The sequence below is a fragment of the Spermophilus citellus genome (assembly GCF_964194105.1).
Source record: "Spermophilus citellus genome assembly, chromosome: 5".
In the NCBI taxonomy this organism is placed as follows: Eukaryota; Metazoa; Chordata; class Mammalia; order Rodentia; family Sciuridae; genus Spermophilus; species Spermophilus citellus.
The window spans coordinates 1,839,959-1,863,472 of record NC_138186.1 but is presented as its reverse complement, the minus strand read 5'-3'; the positions used below and the strand labels follow the sequence as shown (position 1 = coordinate 1,863,472).

The 23,514-nt window shown below is 40.6% G+C and overlaps 3 protein-coding genes across 3 annotated transcripts; 1 reads left to right on the top strand and 2 right to left on the bottom strand.

The window, feature by feature from the left end:
• Positions 1-980: 980 nt before the first annotated feature.
• On the bottom strand, positions 981-1,376 carry LOC308649698 (histone H2A type 1-A; the record flags this gene model as incomplete). Its single annotated transcript, XM_081295442.1, has 1 exon — positions 981-1,376. One exon carries the CDS (start codon positions 1,374-1,376, stop codon positions 981-983), a length of 396 nt encoding a protein of 131 aa, XP_081151568.1.
• A 308-nt stretch (positions 1,377-1,684) lies between these two features.
• Positions 1,685-2,068, top strand: LOC308650514 (histone H2B type 1-A; the record flags this gene model as incomplete). Its single annotated transcript, XM_081296527.1, has 1 exon — positions 1,685-2,068. One exon carries the CDS (start codon positions 1,685-1,687, stop codon positions 2,066-2,068), a length of 384 nt encoding a protein of 127 aa, XP_081152653.1.
• A 7,111-nt stretch (positions 2,069-9,179) lies between these two features.
• On the bottom strand, positions 9,180-9,542 carry LOC308650454 (histone H2B type 1-N-like; the record flags this gene model as incomplete). Its single annotated transcript, XM_081296458.1, has 1 exon — positions 9,180-9,542. The coding sequence occupies one exon, from the start codon at positions 9,540-9,542 to the stop codon at positions 9,180-9,182; it is 363 nt and encodes a 120-aa protein (XP_081152584.1).
• Positions 9,543-23,514: the final 13,972 nt, after the last annotated feature.

Genomic DNA, 23,514 nt, shown 5'->3' with positions numbered 1-23,514 from the left:
ATTGTCCTGTGATTTCCGTGGTCGCTACTCCATGGTTTGTGGAGAAGGCAAAACTTTACCTCTATCTTCTTAAAATTTTCCATTGGTACTGTGAATTAACTGACATGATAGATCAACAGGAAGGAAGCTTACAGATTTCACATGGTATGAGAGTCATCATAAGAAAATGAAGATCCAAGGACACACAGTTCAGCACTTGGATTGATCATAACAGCCAATTATGAAATGTGATAAGCGTTTGACAACTTTCTTCTCAATTTCTTGTCCATAGTGCATAAACAGATCAACTATTGTGCCTTTTTATCAGTAAAACTGTTGAATTATCCCACATTTCTTAATTTCAAAAAAAACTGACAGGCCTTATCTTCTGGCCCCTAAAACTGGCAGTAGTATTTCACTATTCACATATAATGGCTTATTTTGATTCATCTTGTATCTTCATCCTATTGTGTGAAGCCCAGGTATCAAATATTCGGATGCTCCTTTAGACATGCACATGAACCAGTTGCTTCACCTTTACCATATTGAAAAAGAATCCTTTTCTAGAATGTACTTAAGCCATAGGACCTGTCAGACCTCTGTAATGTAGGACTGCCCAGTTAGACCAGAAGGAACGAGTCTACTTCTAATTCAATCAGTAATATATATGCATTAAATCACGTAGACAAAATTGAATCGCTTTTGCTCCCTACCTGGGAAACGACTGTCAACGTGAAAGGAAAAACTGGCCTTTGTAGCCACTAAATTTACTGTTAAAATTAGTACACATTTCACATTAACAGCTGCTAAAGCTGATCGACTTCATTTTGTAATATGTGTTTTCACCATTCTTGAATACTGGTGCTTAAAAGTGGAATTACACGACTTCAAAAGTTATAACTTGTGCACAGCCCTCTTATGAAATTGTGGGTGGCCCTGAAAAGAGCCTTTTATGTAACTTCTCCAGGATTTACGTCATTTGGATTTTTTTCAGTTGGAGATTATTTGCTTGGAATCTTGTGGTGACGATTTTCAGTCTTCTTGGGCAGCAGTACGGCCTGGATATTGGGCAGGACGCCACCCTGCGCGATGGTCACGCCACCCAGCAACTTATTAAGCTCCTCATCGTTGCGGATGGCCAGCTGCAGGTGGCGCGGGATGATACGCGTCTTCTTGTTGTCGCGGGCCGCGTTGCCAGCCAGCTCCAGGATCTCGGCCGTCAGGTACTCGAGCACCGCTGCCAGGTAGACGGGCGCGCCGGCCCCGACCCGCTCGGCATAGTTGCCCTTGCGCAGAAGGCGGTGGATTCGGCCCACAGGAAACTGCAGTCCTGCTCTACAAGAGCGAGTCCTTGCCTTAGCGCGCGCCTTGCCGCCCTGCTTGCCACGTCCAGACATCTCCGCAGAAAGGGTCTGCTACAAACGAAGAATGTGCCCCAAACCCGGTCTATTTATAGTCTAATCCCAGGTTGTCCTTGCCACCTGATTGGCTATGACTGCAGAGCCAATCAGAAAGTCTTACTGGAGACACTTCATTTGCATACTCGCCACTGCTGTCGTCCAATCAGATAGTGTTTGCCCTTACGTCATTCGAGCTTTGTGCCTATAAATACCACTCTTCCCAGCCTCAAGTGGCATTTTCTTTTTGGCTTCTCCTGGGAGCCGTTGTCTTTGAGCTGTTAACGTTGTAGAGCTATTTACTAGCCATGCCGGAGTTGTCTTGTAAAGGTACTACGATATCCAAGAAGGGCTTCAAGAAAGCTGTCACGAAGACTCAGAAGAAGGAGGGGAAGAAGCGCAAAAGATGCCGCAAAGAGAGCTATTCCATTTACATCTACAAGGTGCTGAAGCAGGTGCACCCTGACACAGGCATCTCCTCGAAGGCCATGAGCATCATGAACTCCTTCGTCACTGACATATTTGAACGGATAGCTGGCGAAGCGTCGCGCCTGGCGCACTACAACAAGCGCTCGACCATCACGTCCCGGGAGATCCAGACCGCGGTGCGCCTGCTGCTGCCCGGGGAGCTGGCCAAGCACGCCGTGTCAGAGGGCACCAAGGCGGTCACCAAATACACCAGTTCCAAGTAAATTTATTTCGTAAGTTTGCCTCCAACCCAAAGGCTCTTTTAAGAGCCACCTAAATTTTCTAAAGAAAGAGCTGTGTGCTTCATCAGCTGTAATTCTTTGGCATTTGGCACCAGTAGGTTGGTTTTGTGTACTCCTGTTCACTAAACATTGTTCAGTGGTCCGAAGTTTCCTTTTAGCACATGAATCTAGAAGCTTTTCAAAGGCAGTTGTCCTCTGGTTTTTTGGTAGTCAACATGTAGATTCCATGTTAGGCTTTGGTAGTTCTTAGCTAGTACACATTCCCAATCAAAACAAGGTCTGAATAGGTTTTATGGCCTTGGTCAATTTGTTTGGTTGGTCAATTTGGTAATTAATCTAGTTATCCTCCAGGCATTGGGACTCTGCAGCCTAAAGCTCAGGTTTCGTGTCTAGATGTCCTTTATTAAGACGCCTCAAGTTTCGTTGACTTTGAAATATGGAGGTTTGCCATTCCTCTAGGGCACTTCATTCTGGAATAATATCTGAACTAACTACTATTAGTTGGCAGTTAATTTTAACTGAATTTTCTCTTCATCCCTAATAGAAGTTATGGTATGATCTCAGTATTTGTTTTGGTAGAGCTATTAAAAATGGTGTTTTTATGTCCTGTGTTACTAGATCACTACTCTTCAAAAGCAGATAAAGTGATGAGACATTGAATTCAACTCTTAAAAAGGTATTAACTGGAAACAATACAATTTTTAAATTGTTATATTCTGGAAACTTGCTTGTTGGAACTCTCAATTTGATGATGTTTTTCTTTCATTTAAAAATACTTAGACTATGCATATGATTTTTTTACATGAAAAAGCTTTAGTTTCATTTGATAGTATATCTGAATGTACAGGAAAAAAATGCAAAATAAAATGCCCTGTTCTGTGCAAAGCTAGGTTCCTGCAGAGCCTTCTTTGACTAGGAGTCCTCCAAGGTGGTAGACAGGGTTCTGTGCCAGTATAGCTCCAGCTGCCCCATAACACTCTGAGAAACAGCAGATACTACCCCCAAATCCCTGTCAACTTTGTGACCACTCCTAACAGGCTACTCTAATTACCCAAGGATGGTTTTTAGGATTATTTGGGCAAAATAATCTAGGAAAAGCATCTCTTCAGAGGAAACCTGACATAGCTTTTATCTCCAATATATTTTGGCTACAAGAAAGAGGAAATGCCAGTTGATTTGGCTGAGGCAATAAATACACTACACAGGACACCAAGTCAGAGAAGTTTCCCCCAGAAGGATGATGGAAGCCCTGCTCCAGCCTTGCATTCTTGCCTCTGCCCTTTTCCGCAACTGGACTTGACTCTGATGCTGGTCTGCAAGTACTCATGTAAATAGGACAAAGTAAAGGCAGGGAGAGATTGTTTCACTGGGTGTCCAACTGAAAGCAAAGAGCCTTCCCAGAGGACACCCTCTAGGTCCATTCACTCAATCCAGTGCCAGGTGCTGCCAGAGCCATCTGCCTGCCTCTAGGGTACCATGTAATGGGGAAGCAATCATTTACCTTCATATAAATTTGGCATTTTAAAAACTTAAGTGAAGTTCTAAGTATTTTTTTATTATTACAAATAAGGTATTTCCCTATTAATATCTTGTAATGCTTTGTTTTATATGAAAGATTGCTTTCTGTGTATTAGTAAATCCTACTATGTCACTGAATTAACATTTTCATATTAGTTTTCTAGTAGATGTTGCATTTTACATGTTTGCAATATTATCTGAAATAGTAAACATTTTATTGCCTCCTTTTAATTAGTTAAATTTCTAATTTCTTTCTCTTGTCTGATTTTAGTGGCTTGCACCTTTACAACAATATGAAATCACTATTCTTGCCAAAGATTCTTCTGCCATCATTCTGATTAAATATATGTTGTATTGAGGAAGAATCATTCTGTCTGATTTATTGAGTTTTATTTCAAGAATGGATGTTCAGTTTTGCTAAATGCCTTTTCAGTATCTCTGGAAATGATCATAGATTTTCATTTTTAGGTATATGATGGTGAGTTATTTTAATACACTTCCTAAATTGAGTTATCCTTGCATTCCTGCTAAAAACCTCTGCTTAGACATCATATTTAATACATTTAATGTTATGCCGAATGTTTGCAATGTATTATTCATAATTTATATTTCACCACTATAACAGAGGTATTCTCTATTTTTCTTTTTTTGTGAGCAATATATTCAGCTTTTGCAGTAAAATTTTATTCCATTTATAAAATTAATATGGAAGATTGTTGTCTTATTTATACTTTGGAGTTGTTTGAACAGTATTGGAATTCTCTTTTCTTAAAAACTTTGGTAAAATTCCATTTTGAATGAATTGGTATTCGATGCCCTTTTTTTGTGTGTGAGAGTTATTAGTTTTTTTTAAAATATTTTTTTAGTTGTAGATGGATACAATATCTTTATTTATTTATTTTTATGTGGTGCTGAGGATTGAACCCAGTGCCTCATGCATGCGAGACATGCGTTCTACCACTGAGCTACAACTCCAGCCCATTTTTGTTGTTGTTGTTTGTTTTGTTTTGTCTTTATTCTGATTTGTTATATATAACAGAAGAATGCATTAAAATTCATATTACACTTATAGAACACAATTTTTCATATCTCTGGTTGCATACAAAGTATAGTCACACCATTCATTTCTTCATACCTATACTTAGGGTAATGATGTCCATCTCATTCCACCATCTTTTCTACCCCCTTGCCTCCTCCTTTCCTCTCCCTCCCCTTTGCCCTGTCTAGAGTTCATCTAATCCTCCCACGCTCCCCCCCCCACATTCTCCATTATGAATCTGACTTCTTTTATCAGAGAAAACATTCAGCATTTAGTTTTTTGGGATTGGCTAACTTAGCATTATATGAGATTATTGTTTCAATATGCTAAGAATATGGAATAAACTTTGATAAATTAGTTTTTTTTTTCAGAAAAATCATCTAAAAATAGTCCCTTAGACATAAGCAAATTCTTCACTATTGATTGTTGTCACCACTGTGTTTTCTGTAGCACAACTCTTGCATTATCTTATTTTGTATGTGCTTTCTCATTTACACAAACCACACTAAGTAACGATTCACCCTTTATTCTCTTTATTTTATTTGTTATTTATTTATTGGTACCGGGGATTGAACCCAGGGATGCTTTACCACTGAATCTCATCCCCAGCCTCTTTTATTTTTTTTTTTTTTTTTATTTTGAAACAGGGTCTTACTAAGATGCTGAGGCTGGCCTTGAGCTTGAGATTCTACTGCCTCATCCTCCTGAGTCTCTGGGATTATGTGCCATGATGCCTGGTTCCTTTATTTCATTTAAAAAATGTATTTCTTGTAGCTTTGCATTTATTAAGTTTTACTTTTTAATTTTCTCATAACTATTATTTTTACTTTTCTCACTATTTATTCTTTCTGCTTTGCTAGTTCATTTTTCTTTTTTATTTCCCTAACTTCTTAAGTGTATGCTTACTTTACAGAGACAGTCCTTACACTGCATGGTGTTGATAGAAATGAATTTCAGTTACTAGTGTTTAGCTCAATAACACCAGTTGCTAAACAACCCAGTTCAAATTTCATTTATCATGATTTTCAATAGTAATCACATAAACTAGAAACTTCACTGCTAGCTCTTCAATCCCATACACAAACAGCATACAAATAATGATTGGTGACAATTGTGTCACCACTTTTAAAGTTTGTCAGTGATTTATGTTGTTTGGTTTATGCAAAGACAGGAAGCATGTTATTTGGGGATTTGCTCTAGAAGCAGGAACAATTGTGGCTTTATTTACCTATCTGTAGACTGTGATTTCTGCATTGTCACTTCAAAGAACATAATTGGTACCAATCAGCTGAGGGCTGGGAAAAGTGCCTATCTAGAAGTATGAAGTCTGAAATCGTCACAAAATCACTATAATGCCTTTGAACTCAGAAAAAGAGAAATATCACCCTCTAAGGCAAACTTCCTGGTCTCATCTTACATGAGACCATCAGTTATACTGAACAAGGGAAACCCCAAGGAGAGGGACCAGAGGGGACCAAAGCACCCTAATCAAGTCTTCATTGTCCCACTGTGAAGGTAGTGCTGCTGGCCCTTCAGTGTGGAGTTACTTGTAGAAAACTGACTGCAGTGGGGGGCTTCCCTTTTCCAAAAAGGTTTTTAAAAATTGTGTTTCCTTTTCCTCCATTCTTTAAACATTTGCTCATTGAATGTTATATGTGTGTGTGTAAAAAAAAAAAAAAAAAAAATATATATATATATATATATATATATATATATATATATATATGTTCCTTAGTATCATGGGGTTTACTTTCTTGTATAGTTAAAGGTAGACTTTATCAAATGTAAAAAGGCATTTATGGATGAAGGAAATATGACACAGAAAATTTAGAGCAGAATTCTTTATATTAGGAGACCAAGGAAGGCTTTGCATTTTCTGTAATTTACTCTAAAATATGAGATGAGATCACACTGAAATGTGAGATGAGATCACACTGAAATTTGGAGAAAGTCCTAAATCCAATGATGGGTATCTTTACCCATCAAAGGAGAACACTTGACACAAAGATACCAAGAAGATAGTTACATAGTGGGGCGTGGCAAACAGAAATTGTAGAATGTAACAATAAGCCACAGGAAGCTAAGGATCCCCAGTCGCCACCAGAGTGAGGAAGGAAGCATGGCAAAGGGTCTTCCTGGACAGTCTCCAGCTGAAACAAACTCTGTTGACATTTTTTTTTTTTAACTTTTAGCTTTTATAACAGTGAAAGAATATATTTCAATTGTTTTAAGCTACTAATTTGTGTTTATTGTGCACTTGGAATGTGCTAATCTCAGCTGAGATGTGCCTTAACTATAAAATAATAAATTTCAAAGACTTAATTTAAAAAATGTAAATTATAATTTTTATCTTGATTACATGTTGAAATTATAACTTTTGGAATGTAACAAACTATTTGATTAAAATTAATTACATCTGTTTCTTTTTTGCTACTTTTTGGCTACTGGAAAGTTTAAAGTTATATATGTGGCCAGTATTTCTGGTTTGCTTTATATTTCTATTGGACCTTTTGAAATTAAAAATATACACTCAGTTTAAAGTGTTAAGAAACTGAGGACTGGACACAGAATGTGGCTCAGTGGTAGAGCACTTTCCTTGCATGTATGAGGCACTAGGTTCAATTCTCAGCACCACATATAAATGAATGAATGAATAAAATAAAAGTCCATCAACAACTAAAAAAATTGAAAATTATGTATCTAACAAAGGACATGTATCCAATATATAAATACTCAACAATAATAAGGTAACCACACAGTTAAGTGCAAAGGATTCAGAAGGACATCTTAACAAATAAGAATGTAAAAAGAAGCTCAACATCATTTTTTTAAATTAAGGAAACAAAAACAATGAGATACATTTGTACACCTAACAGAATGACGAAAATCTGTAACACGTTTAAAAATTGCAACAAAGATATGATGCAAGAAGGACCCACATTCCTTGCTAGGGGGAATGTAGAAGGGTGCAGCAACTTTGGAAGACAGTTTGGCAGTTTCTCACACTGCTATACATTGACCATATGACCCAGAAATCATGTCTTTAGTGTTTACCTAGCTAACTTGTAAACACATTCTCAAAATTCTGCATATAAATAAATATAATTTATAGTAGCTAAAAGATCTCTTCAATAACTAAATGGAGGGCTAGGGTTGTAAGTCTGTAGAGTGCTTGTCTGGCAAGCCTGAGGCCCTGGTTTCGATCCCCAGTGATGGGGGTGAGGGGCTGGGGGGTTGTGAATTAAAAAACAAAACATAGTATTTTTAATCAATAAAAATAAGCAATTACTCATCATATAAGTGAATTATAAATCCATGTTGCTGATTGAAAGAAAAAGAATAAAAAATTACATTTCAATTCTTGAAGTGACATGGATGTGACAGGTATACAGATGTATTGTTTGTCAGGGTTTTATTGTGGCACCTGGGCACTTGATTATAGATGATGCTCCTCTTTTATACAATGTGAATTCAGATACTCCGTTGTCACCTCCTTGATGGTTACTCCAGTACTCCTGCTGGAGCTGTTTCTCGGCATTGTTTTCTATGAATATATTGTACATTTAACATCAACTAAGGTTTTCAAAAATGGTGGAAAAACACAGTCTGAATTTCAAGAGACAATAAAACATTTAATCAAATTGAAGATTCCAGCTACACTCCAGTTTTCTGGAAGTACTAATATTTTGATCCTTCCTTTTTAAGGTAGTCCATGTCAGTGTGTGTTATCTTTTTCCCCCTTAATGCTCATCTGCTCTGGGAGGAGGATCTAGATCATGATGACAGAGTAGATCTTGCAGCCAAGTCCTGACCTGAATATTGGGCACTTGAATTTCTTGTAAACCTTAAACAGTGACCCCCCCCTCATAAATTCTAAATAATGCCAAATATAGGGCATTCAGTTAATACAGTTTCTCCTGTTTACCAGTTGACCGTGGTTGACCGAACTGTTGAGTTCAGGTAGAAATTACTTGAAATGACAAGATGTTCACATTCCTACGTCAACCTCTTTTCAAACAGAGCTGGGTCTGGACTTCAGCGAAGCTCTCAGATGACATCATCAGACCAAGAGACGCCCGGGCTTTGGGCCTCAAGAGCCAGCAGCCCAACCCAAGGAGGAAGAAAACCAGCCTCAATGCGCACGCATGCCCAACTTGCAGAAAGTCCACAGCCCCAGGCTCTCCCGGCTCAGATTGGCACAGCGGGACAACCTAGAAAAAGGAGCTGTTGGCCCATGGGGCCCACCTGTAGCAACACCCAAGGTGGAACTGGGGTTATATTTGGAGGCCTTCTCTACTTCGTTTTCCTTGGAGTTTCAATGAAACCATGGCGCAAAGCTCACTCAGAGCGTACTGCTAGGTGAACCACTAAGACTAGTCACATTACCTTAGATGTAAATGTGAGCTTGTCCGACCCAGCTTGTCCTGCATGCCACACAGGCCCCCAAACCCGGTAAGTGATCAGCGTGCAGCCCATTAGAAATTGTAGGTGGCTCTGAAAAGAGCCTTTGGATTGTGGCGTTCATCTGGCAGCTGGTCAAGCTCGCTTGGTGTCCTCGGGCCCCGAGTGCTTGGCCAGTTCAGGAGGCAGCAGCAGGCGCACGGCCGTCTGGATCTCCCGGGACGTGATGGTCGAGCACTTGTTGCAGTGCGCCAGGCGCGAGGCCTCGCCCGCGATGCGCTCGAAGATGTCCTTGAGGAACGTATTCACGGAGCCCCCTGCCTCAGAAGAGACACCTGCAACTGAGTGACCCTGCTTTGGCACCTCATAGTTGTAACCAGCACTCTTGGTGGCATCTCTTGCGCTTTCCCCACCGCCCTCCTTCTTCTGACTTCTAGAGGCAGCTTTCTTACAGCCCTTTTTAGAAGTGGCGGCGCTCCTCGGAGCAAGCCCCGGCATGGCCAGAGCTCGGTGGCAAAGCAAATTGGAAGAGAGCAGCACCCACTTGTGAGAGCGGTATTTATAGGCACAGAGCTCAAATGGCGTCCTCTGTATCTGCCGTGTGATTGGATATTGCCATGTATGTAAATAAGGAGACCCCTTTCAGTTCTCTGATTGGTTAAACATCAGGCAGCAGTCAGAACCCGCACAAGCCACCCCCCGACTATAAATAGGCTGGGAACCTGTCTTAACGGAAGCCGTTTCGGTTATAACAGATTGCTCCTGAGTTTTGCGGTGATGCGGAATGCAGGTGACCGGCAGTGTTCTCCATGATCGTGTTGGCCCCGTGGTGGGTTTGCTGGCCCTCACAAGTGAAGCTCTGCTGGAGACATGGGCGCACAGGTGCACCTGACAGCCAGACCCTGGAGCTGTCCTGCAACGTGGTGTGAAACGATGCTGAGCCCAAGGGGAGGATGGGGCGACCATATATAATTCTGGGGGTGTCCTGCCCATCCTTGGAGTTGGGCTGCTGTCCACATGTTTGGCAGCTGCCACAACGAAGTTCAGTGTGGTTTAACACCACAAGCTGCCAAGCTGGCAGGCCCGGGGAGTGACAGGAACACCCAGGTTCATTTTCACAGAGCAGACAAAGGGTAAACTGGAAGCTGAGAAACAGTAAAATGGATCTATTAGAGCATCGCTGGTTGTTCCAAGGAAAAATCCAGGGGGTCCCTGGCATTCCTGAACTCTTCCCCACCCACCTCTAATTCAAGCTGGGCTTCCTGAGAATGAGCTGAGCTAGTAGAGGAGCAGCTCTGATCTTCTGCAAGGCTTCCCTCCTGTTTTCTTGTCATTTTTGTCTGAAGTTCATCAAAATCATTTACTTCCGAGGCCCTTCTACACTGCAGAAGCCAAGGCCTAACACCTAACACAGATTCCACAAAAGCTAATATTCTGCACTGTCAACCCAAGTCACCAATGTGGGGCCTCTCAGGCAGGAGCCTAATTCTATAGTTTGATGCCAGCTACAGAGTTGTTTTCTCCAATTACATTTTCCAACCTAATTTGGGAGTGCCTATAACACAATTATTTTTTGCTGACATAAACTTTAAAGTTTTACAGGAGAGTGCTCTTTGCTGTGAAAGCAAGGACCTACCATGATATGTAAACTAGAAATCTGTCTACTGACTCAAGGAGATGAAATTTTCTCTTGCCTCAAAAGCTAGGTGATTAAAAAAAACTGAACCCTTCCTATAAAATTAACTGTTGACCTGTGAATAGTGTAGTTTTAGATTCAAATGTATGCTCTTTTTGTTTCCCAGAAAGATTCAAGCTATGTTGTATACCGAAAAGTGGTCTCAGTTTTGTGTTACTTAGCAGAAGCAAACACAAAATATCTCTGGAGGAATAATCCCTCCACCACTGGCAAGGTTCCTGGAGATAAACATAAAACATTATCTCACAATCTGAAGTTAAACAATACATCTGGGATGATCCATCATAAGCAAGAGTCAAGAGAGCCCAAAATAATTGAATGTCCTTCCCCAGAGACTCAGCTAACCAAATATAAGGAAAAATTGGAGAAATTAAGAAGGATAGAACCCTAAGAATAAACCAATAAACTACTTACAAAGGCCAGGCAGAAATGAGGAAAAGGGGGAGGTGGCAAAAACGCCCCCAAAGCAGAGTCCTTGAAAACAAGACTCAGTGAAAGTGAATTAAGTAGCTGATTATGGTGCTGCTGATTTCTGGAACTGTAAAACAGATTTCTGGCTAAAACAGAATTTCATTGTTTCCAATTCAAAAATGGTATGTTGGTTCAACATAGTTGGACAGTTCTTGAGTTTTTCTATATTTCTTTCCATGTGTGGTTGAATATGTCATTGTTCACAGATACATGCTGCTTTCCTTAAAGGAAGTACTGTATGTACTCTGTCACTACTAATGTTCATCCAGATCATGTGACTACTTGCTTTGATCAACAAAAGGTGAGTAGAAGTAACATGGAACTTCTTTCTTTTTTAATTATATATGACAGTGGAATGCATTACAATTCTTATTACACATATAGAGCACAATTTTTCATATCTCTGTATATAAAATATGTTTACACCAATTCATGTCTTTGTACCTGTACTTTGGCTAATAATGATCATCACATTCCACCATCATTAATAACCCCCTGCCCCCTTCCTTCCCTTCCAACCCCTTTGCCCTATCTAGAGTTCGTCTGTTCCTCCCATGCTCCTGCTCCCTATCTCACTATGAATCAGCCTCCTTATATCAAAGAAAACATTCGGCATTTGGTTTTTTGGGATTGGCTAACTTCACTTAGCATTATCTTCTCTAACTCCATCCATTTACCTGCAAATACCATGGTTTTATTCTCTTCTATTGCTGAGTAATATTCCATTGTGTATATATGCCACATTTTTTTTAATCCGTCCATCTACTGAGGGGCATTTGGGTTGGCTCCACACTTTAGCTGTTGTGAATTGTGCTGCTATAAACATTGATGTGGCTGTGTCCCTGTAGTATGCTGTTTTTAAGTCCTTTGGGTACAGACCGAGGAGAGGGATAGCTGGGTCAAATGGTGGTTCCTTTCCCAATTTTCCAAGAAATATCTATATTGCTTTCCATATTGGCTGCACCAATTTGCAGTCCCACCAGCAGTGTAAGGGTGTACCTTTTCCCCCACATCCTCACCAACACTTATTATTGTTTGTCTTCATAATAGCTGCCATTCTGACTGGAGTGAGATGAAATCTTAGAGTGGTTTTAATTTGCATTTCTCTGATTGCTAATGATGATGAACATTTTTTCATATATTTGTTGATTGATTGTATATCCTCTTCTGAGAAGTGTCTCTTCAGGTCCTTGGCCCATTTATTGATTGGGTTGTTTAGCATTTTGAGTTCTTTATATACCTTAGAGATTAGTGCTCCATCTGATGTGTGAGGGGTAAAAATTTGCTCCCAGGATGTAGGCTCTCTATTCACCTCACAGATTGAATCCATCCCATTTAGTTTGAAGCCATCACATTTATTGAATTCTTGATTTTAATTCTTGTGCCTCAGAAGTCTTATTAAGGAAGTTGGGGCCAAATTCCACATGATGGAGATTAAGGCCTACTTTTTCTTCTATTAGACGCAAGGTCTCTGGTTGTACTCCTAAGTCCTTGGTCCATTTTGAGTTGAGTTTTGTACATGGTGAGAGATAGGGGTTTAATCTCATTTTGTTGCATATGGATTTCCAGTTTTCCCAGCACCTTTTGTTGAAGAGGCTATCTTTTCTCCAAGGCATGTTCTTGGCACCTTTGTCTAATATAAGATAATTGTAGTTTTGTGGGTTAGTTTCTGTGTCCTCTATTGTGTACCATTGGTTTACCAGTCTGTTTTGGTGCCAATACCATGCTGTTTTTGTTACTATTGCTCTGTAGAGTTTGAGGCCTGGTATAGTGATGCCACCTGCTTTACTCTTCCTGCTAAGGATTGGTTTAGCTATTCTGGGTTTAGCTATTCCCGATGAATTTCATGATTGCTTTTTCTATTTCTATAAAGAATTTCATTGGAATTTTGATTGGAATTGCATTATATCTGGATAGTGCTTTTGGTCGTATGGTCATGTTGATAGTATTAATTCTGCCTATCCAAGAGCAAGGTAGATCTTTCCATCTTCTAAGGTCTTCTTTGATTTCTTTTTTTAGGGTTCTGTAATTTTCATTATATGTATTATATAGATCTTTCCCCTCTTTCGTTAATTCCCAAGTATTTTATTGAGGCTATTGTAAACGGAGTAGTTTTCCTCATTTCCTTTCTGAGGATTTGTCACTGATATACAGAAATGTCTTTGATTATGGGTGTTGATTTTATATCCTGCTAATTTTCTGAATTCATTTATTATTTCTAAAAATTTTCTGGTGGAACTTTTAGGGTCTTCTAGGTATAGAATCATATCATCAGCAAATAGTGCCAATTTGAGTTCTTCTTTCCCTATGTGTATCCCTTTAATTTCTTTTGTCTGTCTAATTGCTCTGACCAGTGTTTCAAGAACTATGTTATATAGAAGTGGTGAAAGAGGGCATCCCTGTCTTGTTCCAGGTTTTAGAGGGAATGCCTTCAATTTTTCTCCATTTACAATACTGTTGGCCTGGGGCTTAGTGTAGATAGCCTTTATGATGTTGAGATATGTTCCTGTTATCCCTAGTTTTTCTAGTGTTTTGAACATGAAAGGGTGCTGTATTTTGTCAAATGCTTTATCTGCATCTATTGAGAGGATCATATGATTCTTATCTTTAAGTCTATTGATGTGATGAATTCCATTTATTCATTTCCATATGTTGAACTGACCTTGCATCCCTGGGATGCATCCCACTTGATCATGGTACATGATCTTTTTCATATGTTTTTGAATTCTATTTGCCAGAATTTTATTGTAAAATTTTGCATCTATGTTCATAGAGATATTGGTCTGAAGTTTTCTTTTTTTGACGTGTCTTTGCCTGGTTTTGGAATCAGAGTGGTATTGGCCTCATAGAATGAGTTTGGAAATGCTGCCTCTTTTTCTGTTTCCTGAAATAAATTGGAGAATATTGGTATGAGTTCTTCTTTAAAGGTCTTGTAGAACTTGGCTGTGTATCCATACGGTCCTGGTTGGTAGACTTTTGATGGTGTGTGCTATTTCATCACTTGAAATTAATCTGCTTAAATTCTGTATATCATCCTGATTCAATTTGGGCAAATTATATGACTCTAAAAATTTGTTGATATCTTCGATATTTTCTATTTTATTGGAGTACAAATTTTCAAAATAATTTCTAATTATCTTCTGTATTTCTGTAGTGTCTGTTGTGATATTTCCTTTTTCATCACATATGTTAGTGATCTGAGTTTTCTCTCTCCTTCTCTTCATCAGCATGGCTAAGGGTCTGTCCATTTTATTTATTTTTTCAAAGAACCAATTTTTTGTTCTGTCCATTTTTTCAATTGTTTGTTTTGTTTCAACTTCATTGATTTCAGCTGTGATTTTAATTATTTCCTGTCCTCTGCTGCTTTTGGTGTTGATTTGTTTTTCTTTTTCTAGGGCTTTGAGATATAGTATTTAGTCATTTATTTGTTGACTTTCTTCTTTTAAGGAATGAACTCCATGCAATGAACTTTCCTCTTAGAACTGCTTTCATAGTGTCCTAGAGATTGCAATATGTTGTATTTGTGTTCTCCTCACCTCTAAAAACTTTTTAATTTCCTCCTTGATGTCTTCTGTAATTCATTGTTCATTCAGTAGAATATTATTTAGTCTCCAGGTGTTGGAGTGAATTTTATTTCTTATTTTATCATTGATTTCATTCCATTATGATCTGATAGAATGCAGGGTAGAATCTCTACTTTTTTATATTTGCTAAGAGTTGCTTTGTGGCATAGTACATGGTCTGTTTTAGAGAAGGATTCATGTACCTCTGAGAAGAAAGTATATTCTCTCATTGAAGGTTGGAATATTCTATATATGTCAGTTAAGTCTAAGTTATTGGTTGTATTATTGAGTTCTATAGTTTCTTTGTTCAGCTTTTTTTGGAAGATCTATTTAGTGATGAAAGAGGTGTGTTAAAGTCACCCAAAATCCCAAAATTATTGTATTGTGGCCTACTTGACTCTTGAACTTGAGAAGAGTTTGTCTGATGAACATGGCTGCTCCATTGTTTGGGGCATGTATATTTATAACTGTTAAGTCTTGTTGGTGTATGGTTCCCTTGAGCAGTATGTAGTGTCCTTCTTTATCCTTTTTGATTGACTTTGGTTTGAAGTCTACTTTATTTGATATGAGGATGGAAACCCCTGCTTTGCTTCCACAGTCCATGTGAGTGGTATGATTTTTTCCAACCCTTCACCTTCAGTCTGTGGATGTATTTTTCTATGAGATGAGTCTCTTGGAGGCAGCATATTTTTGGGTCTTTTGTAATCCAATCTGCTAGTCTATGCTTTTGATTGGTGAGTTTAGGCCATTTACATTCAAGGTTATTATTGAGACATGATTTGTATCCCCAGCCATTTTTGTTTATTTTTGATATTTAACATGACTTGGTTTCTTCTCTGGTTAGATTTTCCTTTAGTGTAATCCCTCTCCTGCTGATGTTCATCATTGTTTTTCATTTCCTCTTCTTGAAATACTTTGCTGAGGATGTTCTGTAGTGCAGGCTTTCTAGTTGTAAATTCTTTTAACTTTTGTTTATCATGGAAGGTTTCCATTTAACTATCAAATCTAAAGCTTAGTTTTGCTGGATAAAGAGTCTTGGTTGGCATCCATTTTTCTTTCAGAGCTTGGTTTATGTGTTCCACAATCTCCTGGCTCTGAGGGTCTGGGTGGAAAAGTCTGCTGGGATACATTCAAATTGGTCTCCCCCTATATGTGATCTGATTCCTCTCCCTTGTGGCTTTTAAGGTTCTATCCTTACTCTGTATGCCGGGCATTTTCTTATCATGTGCCTTGGTGTGGATCTGTTGTGATTTTGTACATTGAGTGTCCTGTAAGCCTCTTGTGGTTTTTTTTCCAATTTGTTCAGAAATGGATAGACAGTGTAGATAGGTAAATCGAGTCAGGTTGGATCTAGGAGGCCCATTTTGAGTGAGTCTGGGAAGTTGAAGACTGTCCCCTGAGATCACTGTTTACCAAGATGTAGAGTCTGCCCAAATAAACCCCCAACAGAGGGAACCATGATTGGTTCCCAAGTTTCCAGAAAAGGGGGGAATGAGAAACCAGCCTCTACCTCAGAGCAAAGCCTGTCCAAGGAAGGGACATGACCCTTGTCCTTGGAAAGACCCACAGAGCACTCCTAGGCACATTCCCACCTGCTGAGTTGTTTATCTACAAATAACAGGAGAGATCTGCAGCCCCAGGTGTCCCTGACTCAGTCAGGCTAGGTGGGGACCCATAGCAACCCCCTAACAGCCACCAATCAGCATGAGACAGGGAAATACCTGGGATGCCAGATGACCCCAAGTAGTTTATGGTGGTTGATAACATGTTGGGAAACCATGTAGTTCAGCACATACTCCCCTCGTGGCTTAAATCAATCAGTTCCCTCTCTTGTAGTAACCAATCACCCCTACCCAACTTGTTCCCGCCAGTAAGTGTGCTAATAATGTTTTAGAGTTGTTTTATGATTTTCCCGCAGTATGTGATGATTTTCTTAGAGATGCTATGATGTATGTGAAGTCCCTGCCTTCCCCAAAGAGTGTATAAAACTGCTGTAAACCCTGGGCTCGGGGCCTCTCAGCGTCAGCAGTTGCTGTGTTCGCGGAGGACCAAGGTAGCTCGCAATTAAACACCTCTTTGCTGTTTACATCAGTCTTGGTCTCTGGTGGTCTTTTGGGGGTCCCGAACTCAAGCATAACAATTTATTTTAGGAATGAAAGAGTTGTTTAAAAATACAAGATATATAACTGTCAATGAACACAAAAAGAGAAAAACTATATGATAATTTCTATGGACCTGGAATAATCTTTATATGGAGTTATCATTTATCCATAATACAACTTTGTTAACTAACCTTGGATGTGTGACAGAATTCTAGTGTGGTTCCCAAGGTATCCAGTTCTTATTGTACTCTTGGGTGGTCACATGAGAACAGAGGGTGGGAATGTTAGAGGCTTATAACTTGTTCCTTTAGTTTCACATGTTCACAGGTAGAAACTGTGCCCCAGAAAGCTCATCTGTACCTGATTTAGATGATGAGATTTTGAATTTTGCACTAATGAGCTTTTGATGAAGTTTGGGTCTTGAGCTAATATTATAATATGATGAGGTGGGTTGACTGTGCTTTGTGTGTGAGATGAACAAAAATCTTTAGGGCTGGGCACAGTGGTGCATGCCTGTAATTCCAGTGGCTCAGGAGGCTGAGGCAGAAGGATTTTGAGTTCATAGCCAGCCTCAGCAATGGCAAGGCACTAAGCAACTCAGTGAGACTCTTGTCTCTAAATAAAATAAAATGCAAAATGAGGCTGAAAATGTGGCTTAGTGATTAAGCGACTCTGAGTTCAATCCCTGGTACAAAATAAAAATAATTAAAAAAACCCTTCAGGGCCACAGTGTTGACTGTGGTAGGCAGAATATTAAGATTACCCCTTCTGATTTCTGGGTCCTGGTCTTTCTGTAACCTTCTCCTAGTTATTTAGTAAACTCAAGCTGGGTGCTTCTTGAAAGAATTTTCCAGATGACATTATGGTCCCAAACCAGGTGACTTTAGATAGGAATAGTATCTAGATGAGACTGGTCTAAGTACTCAAGTCCTTTCAATCTGGCTCTAGGAGTCAGTGATGGAACTGTCAGAGATTCAAAGTGTGAGAGGAATTCTACATGAGGGATATTCCCACTGCTGGCTTGGGGGATAAAAGAGGCCATGCAGATTAATTAAGCCTGTATTTGAACTTCAAAAAAATAGACACCTGGGGCTGCCAACTTTTGGCGTCTAGATTCTTAGTGGAGCATGTTGTGTTGGTGTATTCATCCAGAGCGTTAAGTGTTTCAGGATTTCTCCCCTTTTTAAGTTACATGCTTCATATTAATGCACCACAATATGTTCATTCCAAACATTCTGCTATTTTTAATAAAGCTGTTATAAACATTTCTTGTCAAGTATTTTTGTAAACATGTATTTGTATTTTTCTTGGGAAAATATTGTTCACTGAAGCAGACTTTGCTTTCCTGCACTGGATTGCACTGATGCACTCATTCAAAAGTGCGTGGCCATGGGTGTGTATCTCTTTCTGCACTCCTGCTTTCTAACTTGTTTGGTTTTACCCAATCCCGCACCCACCACTCTAGCTTACTAATACCTTAATATGTAACTGCATTTTTAAATGTAATCTCTCTCCACGTATGTGCACAGGAGCTTCTCAACCAAAGCAGTCTTATGAATTGCAGAATAAAGATAGAGCATTTGAAGGAGAGGGTTTTGTTTCTAAGGGGTCTTATTACCAACGGTAAACTATGGTATTCATTAAGGGTCCATCTAAAACAGACGAGAGTCAAAGAATTTGGCAGCCTGGTTAGCTTCCTGTGACATTCTAGTTAGAATTATATTTCTGGAGGTCTGGTCTTCTTTCAGTCATATAGCTTCCTTTTTATGACAATTTCTCAAAGGCCACCAGGATATGCAATTTTAATTTCATATCTCAGGTCCAAACTTTGGATCGATTCCCAGTAAATCTACAGTGGGGAGATTTGCTGAGCTTTGCTGAGCCCTTCCCTCCTGCTTCCCAGTTCCAGGTCTCTGTTCCTTTCCCTATGCACTGGCAGTCCCTACCCCCTGCTGTAATTCACTCTGATAGCCCTTGTGAACCGTGCAAGGTCACGTGGCGTATAACTTGTTCCTTTAGTTTCACAAGTTCACAGGTAGAAACTGTGCCCCAGAAAGCTCATCTGTACCTGATTTAGATGATGAGATTTTGAATTTTGCACTAATGAGCTTTTGATGAAGTTTGGGTCTTGAGCTAATATTATAATATGATGAGGTGGGAGGAGCATGAAGGTATGTCAGAAATACCCAACGTGGTCCTAAGTTTTAAGTCCTGTCTTGCTAACTGTTTGTGTGAAGGTTGGCTCTTATTGCTAGGACAATAGATCGGGGGGTGGGGGGAGATGGTGCCTTGCTAGTAGCATGTCCCGTGACAGCAGTGCGCCCCAATGTTTCTGAAGGGCTGGATGTGCTCAGCTCCGGTGTGAGGATCTGTGAAACCAGGATGGGGGGGCTCCTGTAGAGTCAAGAAGTTGGACAAGAGGAGAACGGAGAAGTCTTTCAGACCTGAAGCAGACGGTGAAGACACACTCTCTTTTTTATTTAATGTTTTGAACATTTTATTATCTTTTTCTCTGAAAGGAACACGTTTTTGCCTGTGAGAAGGTGTACATACAGGAAACAATGAAAGCCAGCGAGTAGATTTCTCACTCTGCTCTTTCTATGCTGCTTTACAAGAATATAAGCAGATAAGAGCATGTTTCATTCTCTTCCCTTTTTACATTAGTGGTGACACTATAAGCAATGCACTGTGTCCTGATTTTCTAATGTAATCATGAGAATCATGCTCAGAGATGACACATGTGTAGAAATTCCAGGACCTTTAATGTAACTGTGATCAATATGCTAAGAGCCTGAGTGGGAAAAGCAGGCAAAAATGTAGCAAAATAGGTAAAGTCAGAAGAGACATGGAAAATTCGAGAAAGATTAAAGAAGAAATCCTAGAAAACAAGGACACCAGCACAGAGACAACTTCCCAAGCCGAAGTGCAGAGAAGAAAATCAAACACACCCACCCACTAACAGGACACCCCAGATCTGTGCACAGCACCAAAGGTGCAGCCATCCCACAACAGCAAAAGCAGAAAGAATGCCAAGAAGAAATGTTTGAAAAAATAATGGAGGACAACACTTCAAAACTGATGGCAGACAGCAAACCACACATCCAGGAAGCTCAGAGAACACCAAATGGCATTACAAGAAAAAAGAAAAACAATGACAAGAAAAACTACCTAGATATTCCATATTTAACTGCAGAAAACAAAGAAAAACTGTACATTTGCTTTTTTGTTTTTATTTTTGCTTTGGTACTGGGGACCAAACTCAGGAACACTTTACCACTGGGACACATCCCCTGCCGTTTTCAGTTTTTACTTTGGGACAGGGTCTCGCTAAGAAGGGTCTTGCTAAATTCCCGAGGCTGACCTGGAACTTGAGATCCTCATGCCTCAGCCTCCAGAATCTCTGATGTTATATGTGTGCAACCATGCCCAGACAAACAGAGCATCGAATGAATCCAAAGGAGAAAAATACCTCACTTACAGAGGAACAAGAATAAGAATTAGAGCAGACTTATTATCAGAAATCATGCAAATGAGAATGTAATCTTTAATGAGTTGCAAGAAAGAAAAAAGACCCTCCAAACCTAGAAATGTAGTTTGGTGCTATACAAAGGTACAAGATGAAAAAAATGAAGAAAGAGAGCCCGTAATTATTCTAAAAGAGGAAAACTCACCAGAAAAGTATTTCCACAAAGCAGACCTAAGTTGAAAGCTTATAGTACAAAATGAACCTACAAACTAGTAAAGCCATTAGACTGGCTGGACAGGTCAGTGCAGCCCGAAGGACCTCAGAGCAGCAGGGGACAGGATGTGCTCAGACAGTGGAAGGTTGTGGGAAAGAATAATAAAAGTCAAGATGGACACTGCAGAAAAGAGGATGAGATGATAAGGAGAAGGGGGCGGGGGAGTACACAGCAGTGCCACCTCTGCCCAGGCAGGGACACGGGTGGAGGGAGTGTCCTTGTCAGGCTCCCTGTGCCCTCCAAGCCAAGGAGCGTGCACCTTCATCTCACTACCTCTTACCAACCTGACAAAAACCGTGCTATAACTTTAAAATAGGTCATCTTTTATTGTGAATGGGACTGTACACTTTTATATTTCTGTGGCTTTGCTGTTTCTGTGGTCACAAGAGTTGGTCGTCTCAATTTGCTGTCTTGTGAGTGATCTATGGCATTTCTTACCTACTGGGATACTATGATTTATCTATATGCAACATACAAATGCAAGTGTATTTCTTCCTAGGATTTGTAGAGGGTAACTTGTGCATTCCTGTGTGGAGTGCCTTATTCAGTGATACTGGTTGAAGGGTGCACAGTCGATGGACAGGGAACACACACTGGGGCTCATCCTCTGGTGTGCGTAGTACAGTCAGAGCTCAGTGGCTCTAATCCAACCACTGTGTTCCAGCGCTGGGCTTTGCTAATGAGTGTGGGGGCTTCATGCCATGAGAAAAGCAGCCCGGGACCTGCGCATATGCACGTGGAGACTCAGACGAGGGTCTTCCGGCACATCCGATTGGGTGAGGATGTGTGCAACGTCCTTGATACTTCTTGTGAGTTTTTTCTTTGCGGGGAGGGTGATATATATTGGGGACTGAACTCAGGGGCCCTCGACCACTGGCCCACACCCCCCGCCCTATTTTGCATTCTATTTAGAGACAGGGTCTTCCTGAGTTGCTTAGTGCCTCGTCATTGCTGAGGCCGGCTGTGAACTTGCACCAGCACCTGATTCCTGCTGTCCCCTCTCCCTGGGGTCTTGTGCTCTCCGTCAGAAGAATCATATCAAAGTCCAGCCGAGGCAGGAGCAAGTCGATTCTTAGGCTCTGGAATAAGGGAGGCAGCGTGTGGGGACAGAATCCAAGACTGCCTTGAAGGACAGAGGTGGACAGCTCCTGGGCATCGATGGGGTGGACAGGGACCAGGCCCATGATGTCATCACACGGAGAGGTGGGCTTAGTCGCCCTCTCTGCCTCACCTGCCTCTTCAGGAGATGTGTGTCAACACCACCTGTCTCCACCTGGGTGTGGATCTCCTATGCTAATAAGGAGCAGTAACTAGAGGTTTGTGCAGTGATAGTTCAGTGCGTGTACATGGCCCTCACAGCTGGGCTTTGTCCTTTATCACCTGGGAGAGTCCCTGATATTGTTTTCAGAACAGGGCAGACTATTGCCCTGTGTCATGGTTTGATTTAAGTGACATGGTCTCATCCAGCTCTGGCTCCTTGGTATCTCTGCTGAACACACAGTCTTAGAAAGCTGGACTGACTTCCTAATCTCCTAATTAAGAATCATCTTAATTCCGTAGCCTTAAAGACTGGCTCATTTATTAACACCTAATTTTCTGGTGTGTCTGTCAACCCCATAAGACTGAGAGCTGGCTTGGCTGTCTCATATCTACCTCCTTATTTAGTATTCAGTCCCAAATACGTCGGGCACATTCACTATTGACCCAGCAAAAAACAGAGAAAGCTCACAGGAGACCGTCCTAGGCACTTGCAAAGTAGTCTTACCCTGTCCTCACTCACTGCCATGAAGGTGTCTTTCTGCTCCCAAAACACGTGCGACCTCTTTCCCTACAGCCTCAGCTGTTCAGAATTTATTTTATCAGCTTGGACAAAACCAAAGGAGGCCCTGACCTAGGAACTGACAAAGAAACTCCCAGGAGGTAAGCCCACGGAAGACAGGCAGGCGCCTTCTTTAGGGTTCCATCCAGTTATTTCCACAGCTCAGGCTAAGAAGGCCTCAGGGCCTGACCTTCTCTGGGGCTACCCTTCTCTCTGGAAGCAGTGGGGGTAAGGGAGGTTTGTTTTGTAAATGAGCTTCAAGTCCTGGAAGACTTAGAGAAAGAAGAGAGGCAGAGGAAATCAGCTCTGGAGACCCTGTGGTCACCGGCACTGCTCCGCGGCAGTTTAGCAACCTTCAAGAAACAAGCATTGGTTGTCCCTGCTGTATTTTGATTTTATAAATTTATCAGCTTTTTCTATCCTGTGATTTCTACTTTTTGCTTTTAATTTACTTTCTGCTATTGATATGGCAACCCTAATTTATGAGTGTGTGTGTTCATGAGTGTGTGTGTGTGTAAAAATCTGAATATTCTGGATTATTTTACATCGCTTCTAAATTCCACCTTTCCAAATCATTTCACTTAATAAGTGTTTTTCGAAAAGGACATATAAGTGACTTCAATTATTTCACCGCTTTGAGAGCTGTCCCTTTGGTCTAGACACATCGAATCCAACTGTGTCTGACCTTGCAAAGGTACCTCATTTTCCTGAGTTGATTTGCTTCCTTGCAGAAATTCCTCCTTATCTTGGTGGTCTTCCTCCTGCTGCTGCCCTCCTGCCCGCTCTAGTAATTCAGAAGTTTTATAGAATATTTTACATTTCTGTGGTGCGTCCACTTCCGAAGTCTTTGATGAAGTGTTCCGTTTCACACTTACAAGCGAATTCCTTCTCTGCTTCCTTTTCCTCTTCAAAATGAGGAGCCTTTTCTGTGTCTGACAACTGTTCCTTGGCTGGGCCAGGTCTGCTTGAGCTGCTGTGGCCACCTGGTGACAGGTGTAGGCCCCTGGGACCTCTGAGCTTGCCTTGCAGGTGACAGGCGAGGTGGTGGGAGGCTCCGGGAACAGCAGCTCTTTTTCTTG